Below are 26,653 nucleotides of genomic sequence, written 5' to 3'. Positions count from 1 at the left end.
TCTTTACTCAGAAAACTATAAAATACTCATGAAAGAAATTGAGGAAGACACAAAGAAATGGAAAAATGTTCCATGCTCATGGATTGGAAGAACAAATATTGTGAAGATGTCAATGCTACCTAGAGCAATCTACACATTCAATGCAATCCCCTTCAAAATATCATCCACTTTTTTAAAAAAAATGGAACAAATAATCCTAAAATTTGTATGGAACCAGAAAAGACCCCGCATAGCCAGAGGAATGTTGAAAAAGAAAAGCAAAGCCGGTGGCATCACAATTCCAGACTTCCAGCTCTATTACAAAGCTGTCATCATCAAGACAGCATGGTACTGGCACAAAAACAGACACATAGATCAATGGAACAGAATAGAGAGCCCAGGAATGGACCCTCAACTCTATGGTCAACTCATCTTTGACAAAGCAGGAAAGAATGTTCAATGGAACAAAGACAGTCTCTTCAACAAATGGTGTTGGGAAAATTGGATAGCCACATGCAGAACAATGAAACTGGACCATTTCCTTACACCACACACAAAAATAGACTCCAAATGGTTGAAAGACCTCAATGTGAGACAGGAGTCCATCAAAATCCTGAAGGAGAACACAGGCAGCAACCTCTTCGACCTCAGCCACAGCAACTTCTTCCTAGAAACATTGCCAAAGGCAAGGGAAGCAAGGGCAAAAATGAACTATTGGGACTTCATCAAGATAAAAAGCTTTTGCAAAGCAAAGGAAACAGTCAACAAAACCAAAAGACAACCAACAGAATGGGAGAAGATATTTGCAAATGACATATCAGATAAAGGGCTAGTATCCAAAATCTATAAAGAACTCATCAAACTCAACACCCAAAGAACAAAGAATCCAATCAAGAAATGGGCAGAAGACACGAACAGACATTTTTCCGAAGAAGACATCCAAATGGCCAACAGACACATGAAAAAGTGCTCAATATCGCTCAGCATCAGGGAAATCCAAATCAAAACCTCAATGAGATACCACCTCACACCAGTCAGAATGGCTAAAATTAACAAGTCAGGAAAGGACAGATGTTGGTGGCGATGCAGAGAAAGGGGAACCCTCCTACACTGTTGGTGGGAATGCAAGCTGGTGCAGCCACTCTGGAAAACTGTATGGAGGTTCCTCAAAAAGTTGAAAATAGAGCTACCCTATACCCAGCAATTGCACTACTGGGTATTTACCCCAAAGATACAAAAATAGGGATCCGAATGGGTACATGCACCCTGATGTTTATAGCAGCAATATCCACAATAGCCAAACTGTGGAAAGAGCCAAGATGTCCATCGACAGATGAATGGATAAAGAAGAGGTGGTATATATATATGATGGAATATTATGCAGCCATCAAAAGGAATGAGATCCTGCCATTTGCAACGACGTGGATGGAACTGGAGGGTATTATGTTGAGTGAAATAAGTCAAACAGAGAAAGACATGTATCATATGATCTCACTGATATGAGGAATTCTTAATTGTAGGAAACAAACTGAGGGTTGCTGGAGTGGGGAGTGGGATGGAAGGGATGGGGTGACTGGGTCATAGACACTGGGGAGGGTATGTGCTCTGATAAGCGCTGTGAATTGTGCAAGACTGTTGAATCCCAGATCTGTACCTCTGAAACAAATAATGCAATATATGTTAAAAAAAAAAAGAAGAAGAAGAAGAAGGTAGCGGGAGGGGAATAATGAAGCGGGGGAAATCAGAGGGGTAGACGAACCATGAGAGACGATGGACTCTGAAAAACAAACAGGTTCTAGAGGGGAGGGGGGTGGGAGGATGGGTTAGCCTGTTGGTGGGTATTGAGGAGGGCACATTCTGCATGGAGCACTGGGTGTTATGCACAAACAATGAATCATGGAACACTTCATCTAAAACTAATGATGTAATGTATGGGGATTAACATAAGAATAAAAAAAAATTAACACTAAAAGCAATGAAAACATTTGGATTATAGCTATATTAAAAATAGATGAGCTTTGCAAGTATAATATTGAATGAAAGGCCAAGTTACCAAATGATAGAAACCATATGATTGCAATATAAAGGTAAAAAACAGCCAACCAAAGTATATTGCATAAGGATGCAAAAAATAGAGGTAAACTATCTTGAAGAGTAAAGCACTGAAATGATCATCATTAAATTGTAAATGATGATTGGAAGGAAGGGGCATGTGATTGGGAAGAGACATGCAAAGAGCTCCTTTGGTAGAGCTAAGGTTTGTTTTGACCTCAGTGTAAATTATTCAGGTGCTTGTTAAGTATCTATTTGTTACCTTCTTCATTCATATTTCATGTGTATTATATATCACAATGAAATGATGAATATGACATAAATATTTTTTTTTGGTAAACAAAAGTGGGCAGTGAACTGTCCTATCAAGAGAACATATATAAAGAGAATATATAAAGTATATTTTAAGTATATATTTAGGTATATTTTAAGGAATAGAATATAATTCAAAAGGTCATTATTTCAGAAGGAAACTTTTACATGCAAAAAATAACCGCTTAATAAATAAAAGGAATGGTAGGTAAAATAAAGCAACTATCTTCTGAATAAAATCTTTGGAGTACTTTCTAATGTAAAGAATAAAGATGACAGAAATTAAATATTTTACAAAAATGTCATGTAAGTTAATTGGGTTGTAAATCCTGTTATTTTGGGGGAATGTGGCCCAGATATGGTTAAACCTTAAGTATATATGGTAAAATGCAAGGATAATCACTAAAGGGAGATTGAAAGTACGTATCTACTGAATCACTGACAAAAATAGAAAGAAAAACAAAACATACAGATCAAAAGAAAAAATTCAGTTGAGCGCTGTGAATTGTGTAAGACTGATGAATCACGGACCTCTACCCCTGGAACAAATAATACGTTATATGTTAATAAAAAAAGAAAAACAAATGTAGCAAAGTGAACATAGGAAATATAAAAATTTTGAGACAACTAAACTTATAAATAATATGTAGTCTAGAGGACCATAAGAAGTCGTAACAGCCAGGGGTGCTGGGGTGGCTCAGTTGGTTAAGTGTCCATCTCAGTTTCGGCTGGGATCATGATCTCAAGGTTGTGAGATCCAGCCCTGTGATGATGGGCTCTGCTAGATGGGCATGGAGCCTGCTTAAGATTCTCTCCCTCTCCTGGGAGACAAACCAAAAGAGACTCTTAATCTCAGGAAACAAACTGAGGGCTGCTGGAGTGGATGGGGGTGGGAGGGATAGGTGACTGGGTGATTGACATTGGGGAAGGTATGTGCTATGGTGAGTGCTGGTGAATTGTGTAAGACTGTTGAATCACAGATCTGTACCTCTGAAAAATATAATACATTATATGTTAATAATAAAAAATAAATACGGGAGCCTGGGTGGCTCAGATGGTTAAGCAACTGTCTTTGGCTCAGGTCATGATCTCCAGGTCCTGGGATGGAGCCTCACGTTGGGCTCCCTGCTCAGCAGGGAGTCTGCTTCTCCCTCTTCCTCTGCCTCTCCCCACTGCTCCTGCTCTCTCTATCTCTCTGTATCTCTCTGTCCCAAATGAATAAATTAAAAATTAAAATAATAACAATAAATAAATAAATAAATATTCTCTCTCTCCCTCCACCTCGATCCCTCTCCACCCTCTCAACAATAAAAGTCATAACAGGTAAATGTAATGAGGTATCCTGGAGATGATCCTGGGACAGAAAGATGCCATTAGGTAAAAACAAATGAAATCTGAATAAATTATGGACTCTAATTAATTAAAACAATAGGCAAAAAATCATAATGTTTGCGGGATAATCTTATAAATCAAACACAGAATGAGTAATAAATTAAAACCCAATGAAAATATTGAACGTAAAAGTACAGAAAAGCTAAATGTAAATAGAAAAATATTAGGGAAATACGAATTAAAGAAAGCCAGTGCGTGCACAGATACAGATGTATGCCAGACCAGATAGGCTAAAAGAGAAAGCAACATGAGAGAAAAACAGATTCAGTGTTTAAAGGTAAATGTTAAATTTCTAGGAAGATATAAGAATTGTAAATATGTTTGCACCATATAAAAACCTTCAAAATATACAAAGCATGAACTGAGTAAATTATAATGAGAATTAGGCAAATACAACTGTATAGTTGGAGGTATCAATATTATTTCTTAAGTACTGAGAGTTTAAGCAAACAAAACTAATAAAAATATAGAATATTTGAGTCACTAACCTAAAAATTATAATGCAATCAAGTTATATAGAATTTTATTCCTAACAGTTTACATTTTCTCAAGCAAATATGAAATACTCAAAATTATCACTATTAATAATTATATGAAAGCAGTTATAACAAAATTCAATGATTAGCCATCTTACTAAACACAAATTTAAAAAAAAGTAATAACAAAAAGCTAAATATAACAACAACACATCAAGGACTATTATTAATCAAATTCTGTGAAGTTGAGTTCAAATAAATAAAAATCCCACAGTTGCAAAAATGGAAATTAGGAGATGAGGAGGTAAACAATACACATGTAATAACTTAGTGAACCAATGCAGTCACTTTGGAGGAGTTCAGGAGATGACTGAGGTAATGGTAATAGTATCGACATTAACCATGTTTATAATACAGAAAAGTGGGTATTGCTATTAATGGTTACACAATGAAGAAAATCTACCTCTTTAATCCATGCTACACTTACCCTTTACTTAAACTCTTCAAATGCTTTAAATTCAGGATGAGTCCATTATCACATGGCCCAATATGTCCCTTAGATATTTGATAAATGGTGCAGCATTTGGGGGGGAAAAAAAAGTCTTTCTGTTTTATATCACATCTATATTTATAAGGCTACACAAGAAACACAAAGAAAAATCTTTAGATAAGTTATTATGTTTGTTACTAACCTCTGTACCACCACAATCACATTGTTCTGGTGGTTCCAAAATTCCATTGCCACAAAGTGAATTTCTTCCTTGGTAAACTACTTCTGAAACTATTTGATTGTGAAGACATTCAAATTCAGGCTGTGAAATCATACGTTTAAATTCATCCATGCTGCAACTGCTAAAAAACTTTACACCATGGGAACGTCTAAAAATAAATTATTTTCTTCAGATAAATGGAATAATATCAATTTCAAAGAAACCCTCTTCAATAGAATACTATGATTTTGTAGTACAGGAAGACTTCATGAAAGCAGTCAGAAAAGTGGTTGCTTCTAAGAAGCTAGAGTCTAAATTGGACTACAAACCTGTGTAACTTACTGGAAGGTTTTTGATGGCTACCGGGCTTAATGTAAAAATAAAGTTAAGGAAAATTATGTATTGGAAGTGATCTCATTAAATACATATGAATAAAAATAAGTATGAATAACATTGTAAAAATTAGTAATTCAGTAATTCTACTTTTAAGATTGGTACAGAAGAAATTTGTATGTTTGTTAATGTTGCATTTATTGCAGCAAAAGTTATAAGACTATGTTAAAGTTTTTTGTATTTGCTGTGTGAGCATTTTGTAAAGCATTGAAAATAGTTTGAAATAGTACAAGAGAGCATTTCTTATGACTTATTTTATATCATTTGTTTTCCTCATCCTAAAAAGTTGAATAAAATCTGTTTGATTCAGTTCTCCAACAACAACAAAAAAAGAATACTATGAATTCTGTACACTTCACTTACAGAAGAGCCAAGAAGGAGGGGAGAATTCTTTTTTCCCCCTTAAGTTTTTATTTAAAAACCAGTTAGTTAACATATAGTGTATTATTAGTTTCATGTGCTTTTTTCCTAATGCAAGTCATAAATGAAAGCAATAAGTCCATTTATATTGTAATTCCATATAATAGACATCTAGCACGTAGAGGAAGTTAAAATGACATGAGTTAGAATATATTAAAACTCTTAACAGTGTTTCACACACAAAAAGCTCTCTTTAAATATATCTTATTATTTTCATTATTACTGTCAACATAATTATTATCATTATAATAAGAAGTAATAGTTATGAGAAAATGAAACATATTAGGGAATTTATATAAACTGAAGGAAGAAAAGATGACTGATTATGCTAATGAAAAATCAGGGTTATTTATTCTTTTTATCAAAATCTATCAATTAAGATATATCAGCATTGAGTATATAAAATCTGTAAGTCCAAGATTCTTTTTTATTTTATATTTGTACATTTCTAAGTGTACTACTTAATGGGCTTTTGTTTAATTTTGTAGCAACCCAAATAAATCTTAGAGAAATGATACAATATAGTTCAAAGAATAAATGTTGTTTCCTGAAACAGTTAAGAATAATTGCCAAAAACAATCTTAATAACTCAAAATATTTTAATGTATAATTCTTACATAGAAATGAATTCTCCTTAAGCAGACCCCTCAAAATCAGAAAATAGTGATACATTACTAATATCTAAGCCTCAGATTCCATTCAAATTTCCCCTTTATCACAATACTGGCACTTTATAGCAATAGGATTCAGTTCAGTATCAACCATTTAGTTCTCAATATCTAAGTTTGTTGTTTAGTTATCTATTTTCTACATTTGTTCTTGAATTTCATGACCTTGAAAAGTTTTATGATTACAGGCTGATTATTTGCTAAAATAATCCTTTTCCTTAATTTAGGATTGAAAATTATAAAATGTTCTCTCATAACTACACTGAGGTTATGCATCTTGACAACATTATTACAGAACCATTGCTTAGTCTGTTTTCATTGCATACTAACAAATGGCTCACAATTTTAATTTTGAATCATGTTTTCCAATTATACTAACTGGGTTATAATCCATTACTATCATTGTTATTTATGACATTCAAATTGTCCCTGATTTGGCTATTGGGAGCCACTTCAAACTGGTTTTTGTCCCTTTGGCAAATCTCCATAGTTCTTTGAAAACCTCCTTATATTCTTTTTTTTTTTTTTTTATAGGTTTTATTTATTCATAAGAGACAGAGAGGCAGAGGGAGAAGCAGGCTCCCCGCTGAGCAGGGAGCCCAATGCAGGACTCAATCCCAGGACCCTGGGATCATGACTTGAGCCGAAGGCAGACGCTTAACCATCTGAGCCACCCAGGCGCCCACACCTCCTTATGTTCTGACACAAGATGTTCCACACTCATTTGATTTTTCTGCCTTAGCCCTAGACTCAATCATTTCTCCAAGGTGTCCCAGTTCCTTTTAGTGGAGAATAGTATTTCTTTTTATTATTTCTTTTTATTGAAGTGTAGTTGACAATAATATATTAGTTTCACCTGTACGACATAGTGATTCAACATTTGTATACATTACAAGGTAATCACCATAATAACTTAATTACCATCTGTCACCATACAAAGTTGTTACATGTTATTAACTATATTTTCTATGCTGTACATTGTATCCCCATGTCTTATTTATTTGATAACTGGAAGTTTGTACCTTTTAATTTTTCTGCTATTTTTTTTCATTCTCCCATCCCCTCCTCTCTGGAAAACACCAATTTGTTTTCTGTATTTGTGGTATGTTTCTGTTTGGGTTTGTTTTTTTTTAATTTTCTTTGCTTGTTTTGTTTTCTTAGATTCCACATATAAGTGAAATCACAGGTATTTGTCTTTCTCTGACTTATTCACTCAGCATAGTACCCTCTAGGTCCATCTATGTTGCACGAATGGCAAGATCTCATAGGTTTTTTTTGGCTGATATATGATATATACATGATATATATAAATAATATTTTCTTACCCATATATCTATCAGTGAACGTTTAGGTTGCTGCCTTATTTTGGCTATTGTAAATAATACTGCAATGAACATAGGGGAGCATATATCTTTTCAAATTAATGTTTTTATTTTCTTCAGATAAATACCCAGAAGTGGAATTGCAGAATCATATGGTAGTTCCATTTTTAAATTTTGAGAAACCCCCATACTATTTTCCATAGCAGTTACCCCATTTTTCATTCCCACCAACAGTGCATGGAGTTCCCTTTTCTCCAAATCCTCACCAGGATTCATTATTTCTTATTTTTGATAACAGCCATTCTGAGAAGTGTGAGGTGATATCTTATTGTGGTTTTGATTTTCATTTCTCTGAGGATTAGTGAAGTTGAGCATATTTCATGAGTCTGTTGGTCATCTATATATCTTCTTTGGAGAAATGTCTATTCAGGTCCTCTCTCAATTTTTAATGGAATTATTTGTGTTCTTAGTGTTGAGTTGTATAAGTTCTTTATATATTCTGGATATTAACCCCTTATTAGGTGTATCATTCAGTAGGTTGCCTTTTCATTTTATTGATGTTTTCCTTCACTGTGCAAAAACTTTTTTAGTTTGATATAGTCCCATTTGTTTATTTTTGCTTTTATTGTCCTTTAATGACCAGACAGATCCAAAAAATATTGCTCAGACCAATGTCCAAATCTTGCTCCTGTTTTCCTCTGAGAGTTTTATAATTTCCATTCTTACATTTAAGTCTTTAAATACATTTTGACTTTATTTTTGTATAGATATAAGAAAGTCCAGTTTCACTATTTTGCATGTAGTTGTCCAGTCTTCCTAACACCATTTATTGAAGAGACCGTCTTCCCTCATTGTATTTTTTGCCTACTTTGTTGAAGACTAATTGACCATTTAAGTGTGAGTTTATTTCTGAACTCTATTCGGTTCCACGGATCTATGTGTTTGTTTTTGTGCTGACATTGTACTCTTGGTTTGGTTTGCTTTGGTTTGGTTTGCTTTGAGGGGCAAGGATTTTCATCACAGGTTTATTCATAAAGGATTTACACTGGAAACAACTCCAATGTCCATCAAATGAACAGATATACAAATTGTGGGGTTTTTCACACAATAGAATACTAGCCAGCAACAAAAAGGAATGAACTTCTGATGTATACAACAACATTCTGTTGAGCAAGGAAGTCAGACATGAACATTGCCTATTGTGTATATGAATTTCTGGAACAGATGAAACTAATCTAATGTGATAGAAATTGGTGAAGTAGTTGCCTTGGGGGGAGGGTTGACTGGAAGGGTGCACCAGGAACTTTGGGGGTGTTGGGAAGTATTCTTATCCTGATTGAGATCGTATTTGTGAAAATGTATATGTTGTCAAAAGACATCAAAATGTACAGGTAAAATATGAGCATTTATTTTATGTAAATGAAAACTCAAAAAGTAACCCCCAAGAAAATGTACCACACGTCCTAATTACCAATATTGCACTGTTTTGATCACTATGGTTTTGTAGTAGAGTTTGAAATCAGAGAGTGTGATACTTCCAGTTTTATTTGTTCTCAAGATCACTTTGTTTAGGGTCTTTTGTGGTTCCTTACACATTTAGGATTATTTGTTCTAGCTTTGTGAAAAATGTCATGGGTATTTTGATAGGAATTGCATTGAAACTGTAGATACAGTAGTATGGACATTTTAACAATATTAATTCTCTCAACCTATGAGCATGGTATATCTTTCCATTTTTTTGTTGTTGTTGCCTTCAATTTCTTTCATCAATGTCTTTCTTCTTTTCTTGAAAGTCTGGCTAAAGGCTTATCAATTTTATCATTTCAAATAACCTACTTTTATAGTTTTCCTTATCTTTTCTAATTTTTAAGTATATATTTCATTTATTTCCACTTATCTTTATTATTTACTTTCTTCTACTAAATTTGAATTGATTGACTTGCAATTGATTTCTAGTTTCAAACTGTTGTGGTTGGAAAAGATACTTGATATAATTTAAATCTTCTTAAATTTATTGACACTTGTTTTGTGATCTAACATGATCTATCCTGGAGAATATTCTGTGACCTAACATGATCTATCCTGGAGAATATCCTGGAGAATATTTCATGTGTACTTGAAAAGAATGTGCACTCTGCCAATTTTGGATGGAAAGCTCTGTAAATCTATTAAATTCATCTGGTTAATGTGTCATTTAAGGCCAATGTTTCTTTATTGATTTTCTGTCTGGATGATCTATCCATTGATATAAGTGGGGTGATAAAGTCTCCTACTATTATTTTATTACTGTCAATTTCTCCCTTTGTGTCTGCTAATATATACTTCATGTATTTAGGTGCTCCTATATTAAGTCCATAGATATTTACAAGTGTTACATCATCTTGTTGGATTTATTCCTTTATCATCATGTAATGACCTTTTTTTGTCTCTTATTACAGCCTTTGTTTTAAAGTCTATTTTGTCTGATAGAAGTATTGTTACCCCAACTTTCTTTTTATTTCCATCTGCATGGGATATCTTTGTCCATCCCTTCACTTTCATTCTGTGTGTCTTTAGATCTGACACGAGTCTATTGTAGGTATCACATATAGTCTTGTTTTTTTTTTTTTAAAGATTTTATTTATTTATTTGAGACAGAGAGAATGAGAGAGAGCGTGCACATGAGAGGGGGGAGGGTCAGAGGGAGAAGCAGACTCCCTGCCGAGCAGGGAGCCCGATGCGGGACTCGATCCAGGGACTCCGGGATCATGACCTGAGCCGAAGGCAGTTGCTTAACCAACTGAGCCACCCAGGTGCCCTATAGTCTTGTTTTTATTTGTCCATTTAAACACCCTATGTCTTTTGATTGGAGAATTCAGTCTATTTATATATTTAAATTATTGGTAGATATAGACTTACTGCCATTCTATTGATTGTTTTCTTATTGTTTTTGTAGTTCTGTTTCCTTCTTCTCTTGCTGTCTTCTGTTGGTGTTTTGTGACCTCCCTTAGTGTTATGTTTAAGTTCCTTTCTCTTTATTTTTTGTGTAACTATTATTGATATTTGTTTGTGTTTACCATGAGCTTCATATGTAATATCCTATGTATATTGCAGTCTGTTTTAAGTTGATGGTTGCTTAAGTTCAAATGTGTTCCCAAAGTGCTACATTTATACTTCCCCTATGTTTGGTTTTTGATATCATATTTGACATCTTATTTTGTGTATACCTTGACTAATTATTATAGGTAGATGATTGTCTACTTTTGTCTTTCAACCTTCGTACTAGTTACATAGGTGGTTGACCCGCTGCCTTTACTATATGTTTATTGTACCAGTGAGATTCATTTCATTCATAATTTTCTTACTTCTAGTTATGGCCTCTTCTATTCAATTGAAAGAACTCCCTTAACATTTCTTGTGTGACCTGTCTGGTGTTGATGAACTCCTCTAGCTTTGCTGGTCTGAGAAACTCCTCATCTCTCCTTAAATTCTGAGTGATAACCTTGATGGGTACCATATTTTTTACTGTAAGTATTCCTTTCATTAATTTTAATATATCATGCTACTCCCTTCTGGCCTGTAAAGTTTTTGCTGAAAAACCAGCTGATAATCCTATGGGGGTTCCCTTATACGTAACTAGTAGTTTTTCTCTTGCTGTTTTTAAGATTCTCTGTTGACCTTTAAATGTTGACACTGTGATATAATGTGTCTTTGCTCTCTTTGGGTCCATCTTATTTGAGACTCTGTGCTTCCTGAACTTGGATCTCCTTCACCAGGTTAGGTACATTTTCAGACATTATTTCTTCAGATATGTTTCCTGATCCTTTCTCTTTCTCTTCTCCTTCTGGGGCACCTATAATATGAATGCTAGTATGCTTGATGTTACCCTAGAAGTTCCTTAAAATAACCTCAAATTTTTAAATCCTTTTTTTTTCTTTTTGTTTCTCTGGGCACTTTTCACTATCCAGTCTTCTATATTGCTTATCCAGTCTTCTGCATCATCTAATCTGCTGTTGATTACCTCTAGTGTATTTTTTTTTATTTCATTATTGCATTTTTCAGCTTGATTGGTTCTTTTTTTATATTGTCTATGTCTTTGTTGAAGTTTTCACTGTGATCATTCTTCTTATGATTTGGTGACCACCTTTATGACCATTACTTTGAACTTTATCTCCATTTCATTCTTTTTCTCAGGTTTCATCTTATTCTTTCATTTGCAACCTCTGGTGCCTCATTTTCCTTCTTTCTGTGTGTTTCTATGTACTAGGTAGTTATTTCTTGAAGGAGTGGTTTCAAGAAGAAGGTGATCCTGTAGGGTCCAGTAGTGCAAACCCACCTGGACACCAAAGCCGGGTGCCCCAGGACTGCCCCCTATATGGGCTGTGTGCATTCTCCTGTTCTGGCTAGGCTATGACTGCTACAGACTTTCTGGTGAGTGGGGCTGTCTCTCAGTGCACCTGTGAGGGACAGCCACAACTGCTACAGGCACACCAGTGATTAGGGCTGGCCCTTGGGCCCACCTGAGAGTCCAGGCCATGACTCTTGCAGGCCTGTCTGTGGCTGGATCCCCAGTTTGAGGCCCTTAGGAGGGGCTCTAGTGCTGGCTGATGGCACCCACTTGATATGGCAGGATGGGGGTTGCTTGGATGGGGCTCGTGTACTGGCCAAGGGTGCATACCAGGAATGGCAGGGTGGGCGGCACTGTATTGCACATTTGAAAGTTGCTAAGAGATTAGATCTTAAAAGTTCTTATCACAAGAAAAGAAAGGACATATGTTATTCTTTATGGTGACAAATGTTAACTAGTTTTCTGTCCCTTTGACTCTTTCTCTCCTTCTGGGATCCCTGTAATATGAATATTGGTCTGCTTAATTTGTCCAGTAAGCCCCTTATTTATCTTCATTTTTATTATTTTGTTTTTCTTTTTGCTGCTCTGCTTGAGTTCCACTACACTGTTCTTGAGTTCACTGATATTTTCTTGTTGTTCATCTAGTCTGCTGTTGAATCCCTCTATTGAATTTTCAGTTCTGTTATTTTATTCTTCAGTTCTATGGCTTCTACTTGGTACTTTCTTATATTTTATAACTCTTTGTTGATGTTCTCATCTTGTTCATTCATTCTTTTCCTGAGCTTGGTGAGCATCTTTATGACTATTATTTCAAATTTTTTAGGTAGATTACTTACCTCTGTATCATTAAGGTCCTTTTCTGATGTTTCGCCACCTTCTTTTGCTTGGAACACATTCCTCTGTCTCTTCATTTTGTTTTATTCTATCCAATGCTATGTATTAGATAAAACAGCCATTTTGAAGGGTGGCCTCACATAGGAGAGGAATCTTGCCATTCAACCTTGTCTAACTCTTGGTTTTCTCTCAAACTCTTGTGATTGTCCAAGCAGCATATTTTAGTTTTTGGCTCCAAGTGGTGAAGGATGTACCAAGACCTTTTATTGTCCCAAAGAGGAGGATCTCAATCAGCACCTAGGTTAGGGTGATTGGAAGACAGACCCTCAAGTAACAGATTTTAAAGTATGAAAATACACACAGTGCTAGGGGACCACAAACATACATCCTGATGGCCAACAGAGCCAGGAGATACAGAGGTATCCACTGTGCAGCATTTTCAAAAATTGGGGCACCAGATGATTGTAAAAGTTCCTTTCCCTGAGATCCCAGAGATGTTGTGAGGCAGAGCAAGGGCACAAAATGGCATAGACTCCATTTCCAGAGTTCACCTTAGTAGGGCTCTAGAGGTATCCCAAACCACAAGCCTGACCCTCATGCAGAAGCTCCAGGATGAGCAAATAGGCCATTTCACAGAAAGTCTGGGTTTGTGTTTCAGTCTGTTGTCTGTGCAGTACCAGGGAAGCAGTAGCTGGCCAATAACTGTCTCTCCATTTGTTACAGTTCCATGAGACCCAGGAATACAAATGTTTCTGGCCACCAGAGCCAGGTGATCAAGGGTTGCCTTTTGGGTAGCAGCCACAGAAAGTGGTATGCCAGACAACTCTAAAAGCTCCTCTGTGGAAGAGATTGACATTCTAGAGTACAACAGATGGAGAGAGCCAAATTAGCACCTGCTATCTTAAAAGTTGGGGTGTCCAGTGAGGGTTCAAACCCTTTATTCCTCAAGGAGAAACTCCTGATTTCAGTTCCCTCCCAATTGTGGGTTGGCATGGGAGGGGTGGGAATTACAGAAAGATGTAACATTGTGTCTTAGCCTCCCCTACCCACTCTGATATGGGCTTTTTCTCATTTGTCCAATATGTAGGAGTCCTTGGCTAACTTTTATATTTTTTTAGAGGAAAATGTTCCATACATAGCTGTGGATTTGTTGTGTCTGTGGGAGGACATGAGTTCAGATTCTTCCTATGTTGCCTTCTTGATCCAGAACCCCTACCTACAAATAATTCTTGACATCTCCTTTTCTCTCAGTCTTAAGAAACTGTTATTGATTATTGTGAAATTTGTCATTTCCCAAAATCACTATATTATAGTTCTCCCTGATATATTTTAAATTTATTTTACAAGATAATTTTTATTATCCATACTGAATGAACCAATTAAGAATATATTTCATTTCATTTATTATAAAATCCCAATTCCCACATCATGAATGCATGATCAGGGTCTTTCCTACATTCCTATATCATATCCTGGACTTCTTCCCCTGACTAATTCTTTAGTCTCACTCTATGTTACTTCTTTTTCTTATGTCTAAAACATTCTTCCTTATAGTCCCAGTTTTGTTTTGTTTTTTTTTTTCTTTTTTATCCTCCCTGCAACTTCCTTATTTCAGTCTGTGAAGCTTTTCAAGCTTGTTGTTATCCAAGCATTACTTCACTTAGTTTCACTGAAAAGTTTTCATTGAACTCTTTAATAACCAGATTCGTGCCTTCTCTTTCAGATCCCAACATAATTATCTCCATAATTATTCCTAGACCACTTTATCAGAAAGTTTTTCCTCCCCATATTTTCCCTATTCATTTTCTTCTTGGCTATCATAAACTGTTTAGATTTTGTTTGTTCTTATGTCCACTTTTTAATTTTCTGTCCCTGATGGACTAATATATTTAGAACTTATCTATCTTGTTAATCATTTGTAAATCAAACTAACACAATAACCAGGACACAGTAGATACTCATTAAAAATCTAGGGATGAATTAATAAATTTTACCCAGAAAGTCATCATCAACATCCACCTTCTCGCTACACTATCACATAGAATATAGAATGAATAAGCACATTTTCTACACTATCAAATACTCTCTTCCTTTAATAAACATTAAATAAGTGCATGTTTATTTAATAAAAATATTCTTAATCAGGTTTTACTGAAAGAGATTATACATTAAAAAATACTACAACATTTCCCAAGAGAAGATATAGATTTGACAAAAATAAAACCTTACATTGCTTTGGTGTTCATTATGCATGTAGTTCCTGGGCAGTAACAAGTGAAGATGTCATCATTATATGTTAATCCCAGACTAACTCCAAGCAACTGTGTCATAACAACTGAAAATGCCTCTAACGTTATCATCTGTGGATACTAAAAAGAAAAAAAAAAAAATCAGAATTGTTATCTAAGTTGTTTCTTGTTTTTTATCTTTTCAAGTAAATGCAAATACACTTTTTAAAAAAAGAACCAATATACCAAAGCTTATTATTTGCTTAAAAATATGGAAAAATAGGTAAATTTTGTTATTATCTTTGAGTAATAGCATTTTTAGTCCAAATGGCATTGAGAAATAACAATTAAGATAAATGTAGTCTCATGATTTTAAGACATTACTGATTGAAATCCTATTTTTTATTTTTAAATTTGTTTTTAATTTATTTTTATTATTTATTTATTTATTTATTTATTTGAGAGAGAACCAACATGGGGCTCGATCTCATGACCCTGAGATCATGACCTGAGCCAAAAATCAGAGTTGAACCCTTAATTGACCGAGCCACCCAGGTGCCCCTAAATTCTTTTTAAATTAGTAAGAATAAGCATTGCTTCAGTAATTATATTACTTTTCAAATGAACACTCAGAAAAAAATACATAGATTCTTAAAGGTTGACTTGGCAATTACTTTTGATTTCAGAAATAGTTTTAGGGGGAAAATCAAATTAACTTCTTTCTAAAGGCAGAATACTAGAACATCTGGCAAGTAGCATTTCTTTCTTTACTTTTTTTTTTTTTTTTTTTTACCGGGCTATACATTTTTATTTCTCATTTTCTTTTTTTTTAAATTTTATTATGTTATGTTAATCACCATACATTACATCATTAGTTTTTGATGTAGTGTTCCATGATTCATGGTTTGTGTATAACACCAAGTGCCCATGCAATAAACGCCCTCTTTAATACCCATCACCAGGCTAACCCATCTCCCCAACCCCCTCCCCTCTAAAACCCTCAGTTTGTTTTTCAGAGTCCATAGTCTCTCATGGTTTGTCTCCCCCTCCAATTTCCCCCCCTTCATTTTTCCCTTCCTACTATCTTCTTTTTTTTTTTAACATATACTATATTATCTGTTTCAGAGGTACATGTCTGTGATTCAACAATTTTACACAATTCACAGCACTCACCATAGCACATACCCTCCCCAATGTCTATCACCCACCACCCAATCCCTCCCACCCCCACCACTCCAGCAACCCTCAGTTTGTTTCCTGAGATCAAGAATTCCTCATATCAGTGGGGTCATATGATACATGTCTTTCTCTGATTGACTTATTTCGCTCAGCATAACACCCTCCAGTTCCATCCACGTCATTGCAAATGGCAAGATCTCATTCCTTTTGATGGCTGCATAATATTCCATTGTATATATGTACCACCTCTCCTTTATCCATTCATCTGTCGATGGACATCTTGGTTCTTTCCACAGTTTGGCTATTGTGGACATTGTTGCTATAAACATCGGGGTGCATGTACCCCTTTGGATCCCTACATTTGTATCTTTGGGGTAAATACCCAGTAGTGCAATTGCTGGATCATATGGTAGCTCTATTTTCAACTTTTTGAGGAACCTCCATACAGTTTTCCAGAGTGGCTGCACCAGCTTGCATTCCCACCAACAGTGTAGGAGGGTTCCCCTTTCTCTGCATCCCCACCAACATCTGTCCTTTCCTGACTTGTTAATTTTAGCCATTCTGACTGGTGTGAGGTGGTATCTCATTGAGGTTTTGATTTGGATTTCCCTGATGCTGAGCGATATTGAGCACTTTTTCATGTGTCTGTTGGCCATTTGGATGTCTTCTTTGGAAAAATGTCTGTTCATGTCTTCTGCCCATTTCTTGATTGGATCATTTGTTCTTTGGGTGTTGAGTTTCATAAGTTCTTTATAGATTTTGGATACTAGCCTTTTATCTGATATGTCATTTGCAAAATATCTTCTCCCATTCTGTTGGTTGTCTTTTGGTTTTGTTGACTGTTTCTTTTGCTGTGCAAAAGTTTCTTATCTTGATGAAGTCCCAATAGTTCATTTTTGCCCTTCCTTCCCTTGCCTTTGGTCATGTTTCTAGGAAGAAGTTGCTGTGGCTGAGGTCGAAGAGGTTGCTGCCTGTGTTCTCCTTCAGGATTTTGATGGACTCCTGTCTCACACTGAGGTCTTTCAACCATTTGGAGTCTATTTTTGTGTGTGGTGTAAGGAAATGGTCCAGTTTCATTCTTCTGCATGTGGCTCTCCAATTTTCCCAGCACCATTTGTTGAAGAGACTGTCTTTGTTCCATTGGACATTCTTTCCTGCTTTGTCAAAGATGAGTTGACCATAGAGTTGAGGGTCCATTTCTGGGCTCTCTATTCTGTTCCATTGATCTATGTGTCTGTTTTTGTGCCAGTACCATGCTGTCTTGATGATGACAGCTTTGTAATAGAGCTTGAAGTCCGGAATTGTGATGCCGCCAGCTTTGCTTTTCTTTTTCAACATTCCTCTGGCTATGCGGGGTCTTTTCTGGTTCCATACAAATTTTAGGATTATTTGTTTCATTGCTTTGAAAAAAGTGGATGGTATTTTGAGAGGGATTGCATTGAATGTGTAGACTGCTCTAGGTAGCATTGACATCTTCACAATATTTGTTCTTCCAATCCATGAACATGGAACATTTTTCCATTTCTTTGTGTCTTCCTCAATTTCTTTCATGAGTATTTTATAGTTTTCTGAGTACAGATTCTTTGCCCCTTTGGTTAGATGTATTCCTAGGTATCTTATGGTTTTGGGTGCAATTGTAAATGGGATCAACTCCTTAATTTCTCTTTCTTCTTTCTTGTTGGTGAATAGGAATGCCACTGATTTCTGTGCATTGATTTTCTATCCTGCCACTTTACTGAGTTCCTGTATGAGTTCTAGCAGTTTTGAGGTGGAGTCTTTTGGGTTTTCCACATAAAGTATCATATTATCTGCAAAGAGTGAGAGTTTGACTTCTTCTTTGCCAATTCAGATGCTTTTATTTCTTTTTGTTGTCTGATAGCTGTGGCTAGGGCTTCTAATACTATGTCGAATAGCAGTGGTGATAGTGGACATCCTTGCCTGGTGATAAGGACCATCCCTTACAAGAAAGGATGCTGTACTTTGTCAAATGTGTTTTTTGCATCTATTGAGAGGATCATATGGTTCTCGTTCTTTCTTTTATTCATGTATTGTATCACATTGATTGATTTGCAGATTTTGAACCAAATTGGGAGCCCAGGAATAAATCCCATTTGGTCGTTCTGAATAATCCTTTTAATGTACTGTTGGATCCTATTGGCTAGTATTTTGGTGAGAATTTTTGCATCCATGTTTATCAGGGATATTGGTCTGTAGTTCTCCTTTTTGATGGGGTCTTTGTCTGGTTTGGGAATCAAGGTAATGGTGGCCTCATAAAACGAGTTGGGAAGTTTTCCTTCTAATTCTATATTTTGTAACAGTTTCAGAAGAATAGGTATTAATTCTTTAAATGTTTGGTAGAATTCCCTTGGGAAGCCATCTTGCCCTGAGCTCTTGTTTGTTGGGAGATTTTTGATGACTGCTTCAATTTCCTTAGTGGTTATAGGTTTGTTCAGGTTTTCTATTTCTTCCTGGTTCAGTTTTGGTAGTTGATACATCTCTAGAAATGCGTCCATTTCTTCCAGATTATCTAATTTCCTGGCACATAGTTGCTTAATATATGTTCTTATAATTGTTTGTATTTCTTTGGTGTTGGTTGTGATCTCTCCTCTTTCATTCACGATTTTAATTATTTGCATCCATTCTCTTTCTTTTTGATAAGTCTGGCCAGGGGTTTATCCATCTTGTTAATTCTTTCAAAGAATCAGCTCCTAGTTTTGTTGATCTGTTCTTTTGGTTTCTATTTCATTGATTTCTGCTCTGATCTTTATTATTTCTCTTCTCCTGCTGGGTTTAGGCTTTATTTGCTGTTCTTCTCTAGCTCCTTTAGGTGTAGGGTTAGGTTGTGTATTTGAGACCTTTCTTGTTTCTTGAGACAGGCTTGTATTGCTCTATACTTTCCTTTTAGGACCGCCTTTGCTGCATCCCAAAGATTTTGAACAGTTTTGTTTTCATTTTCATTGGTTTCCATTTTTTTTAATCCTTCTTTAATTTCCAGGTTCACCCATTCGTTCTTTAGTAGGATCCTCTTCAGCCTCCATGTATTTGAGTTCTCTCTGACTTTCCTCTCGTGATTGAGTTCTAGTTTCAAAGCATTGTAGTCTGAAAATAGGCAGGGAATGATCCCAATCTTTTGGTACTGGTTGAGACCTGATTTATGACCTAGGATGTGATCTATTCTGGAGAATGTTCCATGGGCACTAGAGAAGAATGTGTATTCTGTTGCTTTGGAATAGAATGTTCCGAATATGTCTGTGAAGTCCATTTGGTCCAGTGTGTCATTTAAAGTCTTTATTTCCTTGTTGATCTTTTGCTTAGACGATCTGTCCATTTCAGTGAGGGGGGGGGTGTTAAAGTCCCCTACTATTATTGTATTGTTGTCAATGTGTTTCTTTGCTTTTGTTATTAATTGGCCTATATATGTGGCTGCTCCCATGTTAGGGGCATAGATATTTACAATTGTTAGATCTTCTTGTTGGATAGACCCTTTAAGTAGGATATAGTGTCCTTCCTCTTCTCTTATTACAGTCTTTGATTTAAAATCTAATTTGTCTGATATAAGGATTGGCACCCCAGCTTTCTTTTGGTGTCCATTAGCATGGTAAATGGTTTGCCACGCCCTCACTTTCAAGCTGGGGGTGTCTTTGGGTCTAAAATGAGTCTCTTGCAGACAGTATATCGATGGGTCTTGTTTTTTTATCCAATCTGTTACCCTATGTCTTTTGATTGGGGTGTTTAGCCCATTTACATCAGGGTAACTATTGAAAGATATGAATTTAGTGCCATTGTATTGCCTGTAAGGTGACTGTTACTGTATATTGTCTGTGTTCCTTTCTGGTCTATGTTGCTCTTAGGCTCTCTCTTTGCTTAGAGGACCCCTTTCAATATTTCTTGTAGGGCTGGTTTCATGTTTGCAAATTCCTTTAGTTTTTGTTTGTCCTGGAAGCTTTTTATCTCTCCTTCTATTTTTCTGACAGCCTAGCTGGATATAGTATTCTTGGCTGTATATTTTTCTCATTTAGTTCTCCTAATATATCATGCCAGTCCTTTCTGGCCTGCCAGGTCTCTGTGGATAAGTCTGTTGCCAATCTAATGTTTCTACCATTGTACGTTACAGATCTCTTATCCTGAGCTGCTTTCAGGATTTTCTCTTTGTCTCTGAGACTCATAAGTTTTACTATTAGATGTCAGGGTGTTGACCCATTTTTATTGATTTTGAGGGCGGTTCTCTGTGCCTCCTGGATTTTGATGCCTGTTTCCTTCCCCAAATTAGGGAAGTTCTCTGCTATAATTTGCTCCAATATACCTTCTGCCCCTCTCTCTCTTTCTTCTTCTTCTGGGATTCCAATTATCCTAATATTGTTTTGTCTTATGGTATCACTTCTCTCTCGATTTCTGCCTCGTGATCCAGTAGTTGTTTATCTCTCTTTTTCTCAGCTTCTTTATTCTCCATCATTTGGTCTTCGATATCACCAATTCTCTCTTCTGCCTCATTTATCCTAGCAGTTAGAGCTTCCATTTTTTATTGCACCTCATTAATAGCCTTTTTGAGTTTAACTTGGTTAGATTTTAGTTCTTTTACTTCTCCAGAAAGGGTTTCTCTAATATCTTCCATGCTTTTTTCAAGCCCAGCTTGTGTATTTATAATCATCATTCTGAACTCTAGTTCTGACATCTTACTAATGCCCATATTGATTAGGTCCCTGGCAGTCGGTACTGGCTCTTGTTCTTTTTGTTGAGGTGATTTTTTTCATCTTGTGATTTTGTCCAGAGGAGAATAAATGAATGAGAGAACAAAATGCTAACAGGGTAGCAATGATCCCAGAAAAATATACACTAAACAAATCAGAAAAGACCTGAAACTGGGAGGAAAGAAAGGGAAAGAATGAAAAAAGAAAAAAAAAAAAAGAATATGATATAGATTCCTTTATATCTTCTAATGGCTTAATGGCTCACTTCTTAAATACCTGAATAAAATATTCCTTTATATGTATTTATTGCATTGTGTTTATCATTTCACTTATTAAAAGACATCTTGTTTCCTTCCAATTTTTGGTAATTACAAATAAAGCTGCTATAAATGTACATGATTTTGTGTGGATATGTTTTCAACTTATTTGGGTGACTGCCAAGAGGATAAATGCTGTATCATATGTTAAGAGTAAGAAGTTGCCAAACTGTCTTCTGCAGTGGCTGTACCATTTAGCATTCCCATCTTCATGAATGAGAGTTTCTGTTGCTCTACATCCTCACAGCATTTTGTGTTACCATTGTTTTGCACCTCCAGTACAAAGCTGAAAAGGACTGGCAAGTTACAGTCTTGCCTTGTTCCTGATCTCACTGGGAAAGCAGTTAGTTTCTCACCACTGAGGTGTTAGCTATAGGTTTTTTTCTAGATGTCCTTTCTCATGTTAAGGAAATTCCCTTCTAGATCTCCTTTCCTAAATTTCATCACAAATGGTGTTGGATTTGTCAAATTCTTTTTCTGCATCTATTGATATGATCAAACAATTTTTCTAGTTAGCCTATTGATGAAATAGGTTACATTAACTGATTTTAAAATGATGAACTAGCCATACATATCTAAATAAATTCTGGGTATAGATATCACCAAGGGGATTTTAACTATTATAAAAAAAATTCTAGAGCTGAAAAGAACAATAAATGAATTCAAAACTTTAAGGGATTTATTTAAAATCAGATTTGATCAGGCAAAAGAAAGAATCAGACATGAAGACTGATCATTTGAAATCATCCAGTGAGAAAAATAAAAAGATAAAAAGAATGACGAATATATATATATAAAAAAAAAACCTACTGACATCAACAAGTGGATCAATATATGTATTATTCCTATAATGAGTCTGAGAAAGAGAAGAGAGAAAGAAAGTTTATTTGGAGAAATAATGAGTACAAACTTCAGAAATCTGAGTGAACATACAAAAGAAGCTCAACAAATTCCAACCAAGAAATCCAAAGTGACTCACAAAAATTCCCATTAGCCAAAGACAAGGAGAGAATCCTGAAAGCAGCTAGACAGAATTGACTTGTCACATATAAGGGAGCTCCCATAAGATTATCAGTAGATTTCTCAGGAGAAACCTTATAGGTCAGAAGGGATTGGGATGAATACTTTTCAAGTGCTGAAAGAAACTGTCATCCAAAATTATCATTATCAGGCAAAACTGTATTTCAAAATATAATGAAGACATGAACACTTTTTCAGAAAAATAAAATTTGAGGTAATGAGCAAAAGTTAATTACCACTAGACTTGATCTATAATAAATGTTAAAACGGAGGCTGTCATGGCAAAAAGAAAGGATGCTAGATAGCAACCTAAAGCTAAAAGGAAATTATAAAGTTCTCTAATACAGGTAAATACATGGACAAGTATAGTAACATGCAGTATTGTAATTTTGGTGAATAAATTAACTTTTAAATATTGTATAGAATTGGAAGGACAAATACCAAACCAAACAAAACAAAACAAGTCCTATAATTTATGTAGTAACATAAAGTGTTGAGTAGAATTATAAAGTAGTGCTTTTGTATGTGATTGAAGTTAAGCTGTTAATAGAAATAGAAGAAATAACCCCCAAATTAATATGGAGTCTCAAGGGACCCTAAATAACCATGTCAATTTTGAAAAAAGAAGAATAGAGTTGAAGGATATACATTTCCTGATTTCAAAACATATTATAAAGCAAAGTAATCAAAACAGTATGGTACTGGCATAAAGATAGACATATATATCACTGAAATAGATTAGAGAGCCTAGAAATAAACCCTTGCATATATGGTTAAATGATCTATAAAAGGGTGCCAAGATGACATAATGCAGAAAGGACAGTCTCTTCAACAAGTATACTCAATGGAGAAAAGAGCTTTTTCAATAAATGGTGATGGGAACATTGGATATGCACATACAGAAGAATGAAGTTGGACCTGTATATTTCACCATATACAAATATTAATTCAAAATGACTTAAAAATCCAAATGTAAGACCTCAAACTATAAATCTCCTAAGAGAAAACATAGGGGGAAATCTTCATGATGTTAGGTTTGACAATGATTTCTTAGATATGATGCCAAAAGTACAGGCAACAAAAGCAAAAATGGACAAACAGGACTACACCAAACGTAAAACTTTTGTGCTTCAAAGGACATGATCAACAGAGTATAAAGGCAACCTACAAAATGAGGGAAAAAATTTGCAAATCATATATCTGGTAACAGATTAACATCCAAAATATAAAGAACTGCTAAAATCCAAGAATAAAAAAATCAAATTCATATAAACCAATTTAAAAATGGGCTAAAGACTTGAATAGACATTTCTCCAGAGAGGATATACAAAAGACTAAAAAGCATATGCAAAAATCCTCAATATTACTAATAATCATAGAAATGCAAATCAAAACCACATTGAGATATCACCACATACCCAATAGAATGGCTACCATAAAAAAAAAAAAAGGCAACCACAGAAAATAACATCTGTTGGTGAGGATGTGATGACTATAATGTGAACTGCTGATGGGATTATAAAATTACACAACCACTCTCAAAATCAGTATGATGGTTCAAAATATTAAAGATAGGATTACCATATGATCCATCAAACCCACTTTTGCATTTTTATCCAAAATGACTGAAATCAGTATCATAAAGATATATCTGCACTTCCACATTCACTGCACATTATTTATGATAGTAAGGTGTTGAAAACAGCTTAAGTGTTCATTGACAGAAGAATGGAAAAATAAAATGTCACCTATATATACACACATAGAATGGAATGTTATTCAGCCATAAAAAGAATGAAATCCTGCTATTTGCAATGACACGGATGAATCTAAATGGTACTATATTAAGAGAAATAAGCCAGACATATGAAGACAAATATTGTATGATCACCATTATATGTAGAATCAAAAATGTCAAACTCACAGAAGCAGACAGTAGAATGGTGGATGCCAGGGGCTAGAGGGTTTGGAAAATGGGGCCATGTTGGTGAAAAGGTACAAAGCTACAGATACACAAGATGAAGAGTTCTGGAGATCTGTTACACAGCAATGGAACACACATAACATTACTATAAGATCGTAAATTTCATGTTCTGTGTATTTTACCACAAAAAAACTTTTAAAAATTGTAATGTTTGAGTTTCAAAATCCAAATAAAAAATATTTTATAAAAATGTGTCAAAACAGCATGGTAAATATACTATATGTACTTTGGCTCCTTGAAGTGGATATTAACTTTCAAAACATGATATAATTACTGAATAGATGGGAGTAAAATGCATACCAGAGCAATTCCTGCAGCGAATTTTGGATTGCATGCCATTCCATGATATGTTGCTCCCACGTAATTAGGATGATCCCTATAACTAAATAACAAAATTTTTCTTGTAAATAAATGCATTTTAAATTATTAATAACTTAATGACCTTTTAAGAATTGGATTCCTCAGTAAAGAAAGCTGTTTTTGAAACTTGAATATTACATATCATATCTAATGTTTTCAATCATTTTGTATTTGGGTAATCTCCCACAATTCCTACAAAGTTAAGTTCTAAAGTCTACTTTAACATTATATGATACACAGCCCAAAACCCAGCAGTGCCTAATCCTTCCAAAACATTAATCATCACTGTTGCCACCACTAGATGGATATAATTCTAATGCGTACAGGTCAGGATAACCTACTGCCATGATTTGCACGCAGTGGTCCTTTAAGGTGTGTAAAAAATATCGGATTGGAGGACAGGGAGAGAAAAGAGAACGTGCAGTATGCTAACGAAAAGAGATAGGACACAGAAAGTGTCCTCACACATTTCAGTCCTATTAATATTGCTCCTAAGTCCCCAAATCTGACCTTAAATGCCACAGGAAACACCAATAGATGTATAAATGTATTCCATATTGCTTAAGACCTTCAGAATTGCGTTTTTATTTTTCCATGTAATCAAATTAGTCAAGCAACAAGAAGGCTTTTGAAAGATACAATACATGCAGTTATATAGCTACACCTTGTGTCCGTATATATCAGAAGGTAACCATATTACTATTTAAATGTTTTGCATTGTAACCACTTTATATGCAATTACTGCATTCTGTTAACTAATTTATATTTTATTTAATGTTAAAATGATGGTTTCAATTACTTACCTCTGAGAAAATCTTTAAAACCCTTGAGTCCCCATGTTTCTCCCGAGGCTTTCCAAATTTTCAAGTCTATTACATTTCCATGGATAAACAGTCTACTCTGTTTTAGTGTTTTAGTGTCTTACATTGTTATCAGATTTTTATATTTTGCATTTTGCTAACAGTATATGTACAATTTTTGAGGTTTCTTGTCATTATACATAACACATTTTGTATATAATTTTGATAGTTAGCAGATCATATAATTTGATAAGCCCTATATCAATGCAAAAAATGCACTCACATTAATAAATATGCCATATCATGAGATCTTTGAAACATAAATTGTTCTTTCCATGACACAAATCTTTGTAGTACTTCATCAGCATCCCCCTTAGTTGAAATCTTATTTTGATCTGACCAGAGCTCCAAAGAAGTTAGCTTCACAGTCACTTTAAGCTGGGAAAACATCTAAAAATAGAAGATACACCACATACAGGTTTAGGTAGTCATAAGTATTATATTACATCTCTATACATAATGCTAATAGATTCAATTTACTCATTTTTGGAGATGGAATCCATTGGTGGGTGAAACTAGTTGGTAGGACTATACTTTTTAATAAAATCGAAAATGTTATTTATACAACTGTTATTTATACAAGCATTAATAGGAATGTTTAATATTTAACTGAAACATAAATACTTACAATGTTGATAAGACCAAAGATATGGACAACTTTCTCAGCTGCAAATGCCACTTCAGAGCCCATGTAATCAAACTGAAAGACAAATTTTGTTTCACTACTGAAAATTACTAAAGTACCACATTTTATTTTTTTAATTATTTATTTTTAATTTAATTTTATTGTGTTATGTTAATCACCATACATTATTACATCATTAGTTTTTTAAAAATTTTTATTGTTATGTTAATCACCATACATTACACTATTAGTTTTTGATGTAGTGTTCCATGATTCATTGTTTGTGTATAACACCCAGTGCTCCATGCAGAACGTGCCCTCTTTAATACCCATCACCAGGCTAACCCATCCTCCCACCCCCTCCCCTCTAGAACAGTGTTCCATGATTCATTGTTTGCATATAACACCCAGTGCTCCATTCAATATGTGCCCTCTTTAAAGTACCACATTTTAAATGGATATAAAATGTTAAACTAAGGTGGTGCTCAGTGAAAGGAAAAAAAAAAA

General features: G+C 34.9%; 1 protein-coding gene across 1 annotated transcript in view; it reads right to left on the bottom strand.

Annotated features, from left to right (window-relative positions):
• LOC123847768 (A disintegrin and metallopeptidase domain 3-like) overlaps window positions 1–26,653 on the bottom strand; it is a 116,693-nt gene that overhangs the window by 35,211 nt on the left and 54,829 nt on the right. Inside the window, exons 8-12 of the mRNA XM_045879538.1 lie at window positions 26,150–26,221; window positions 25,745–25,911; window positions 24,602–24,683; window positions 15,115–15,254; window positions 4,904–5,090 (exon numbers count right to left, since the gene is read on the bottom strand). Coding sequence (XP_045735494.1) covers window positions 4,904–5,090; window positions 15,115–15,254; window positions 24,602–24,683; window positions 25,745–25,911; window positions 26,150–26,221 — 648 coding nt within the window. The remainder of the gene's footprint in view (window positions 1–4,903; window positions 5,091–15,114; window positions 15,255–24,601; window positions 24,684–25,744; window positions 25,912–26,149; window positions 26,222–26,653) is intronic.

The sequence above is a fragment of the Mirounga angustirostris genome, unplaced genomic scaffold, assembly GCF_029215605.1.
Source record: "Mirounga angustirostris isolate CCGP_5_RB_7025 unplaced genomic scaffold, mMirAng1.0.hap1 SCAF_2, whole genome shotgun sequence".
NCBI lineage: Eukaryota > Metazoa > Chordata > Mammalia > Carnivora > Phocidae > Mirounga > Mirounga angustirostris.
Note: the sequence above shows the minus strand (reverse complement) of the source record. Positions and strands in the feature narration are given on the sequence as shown.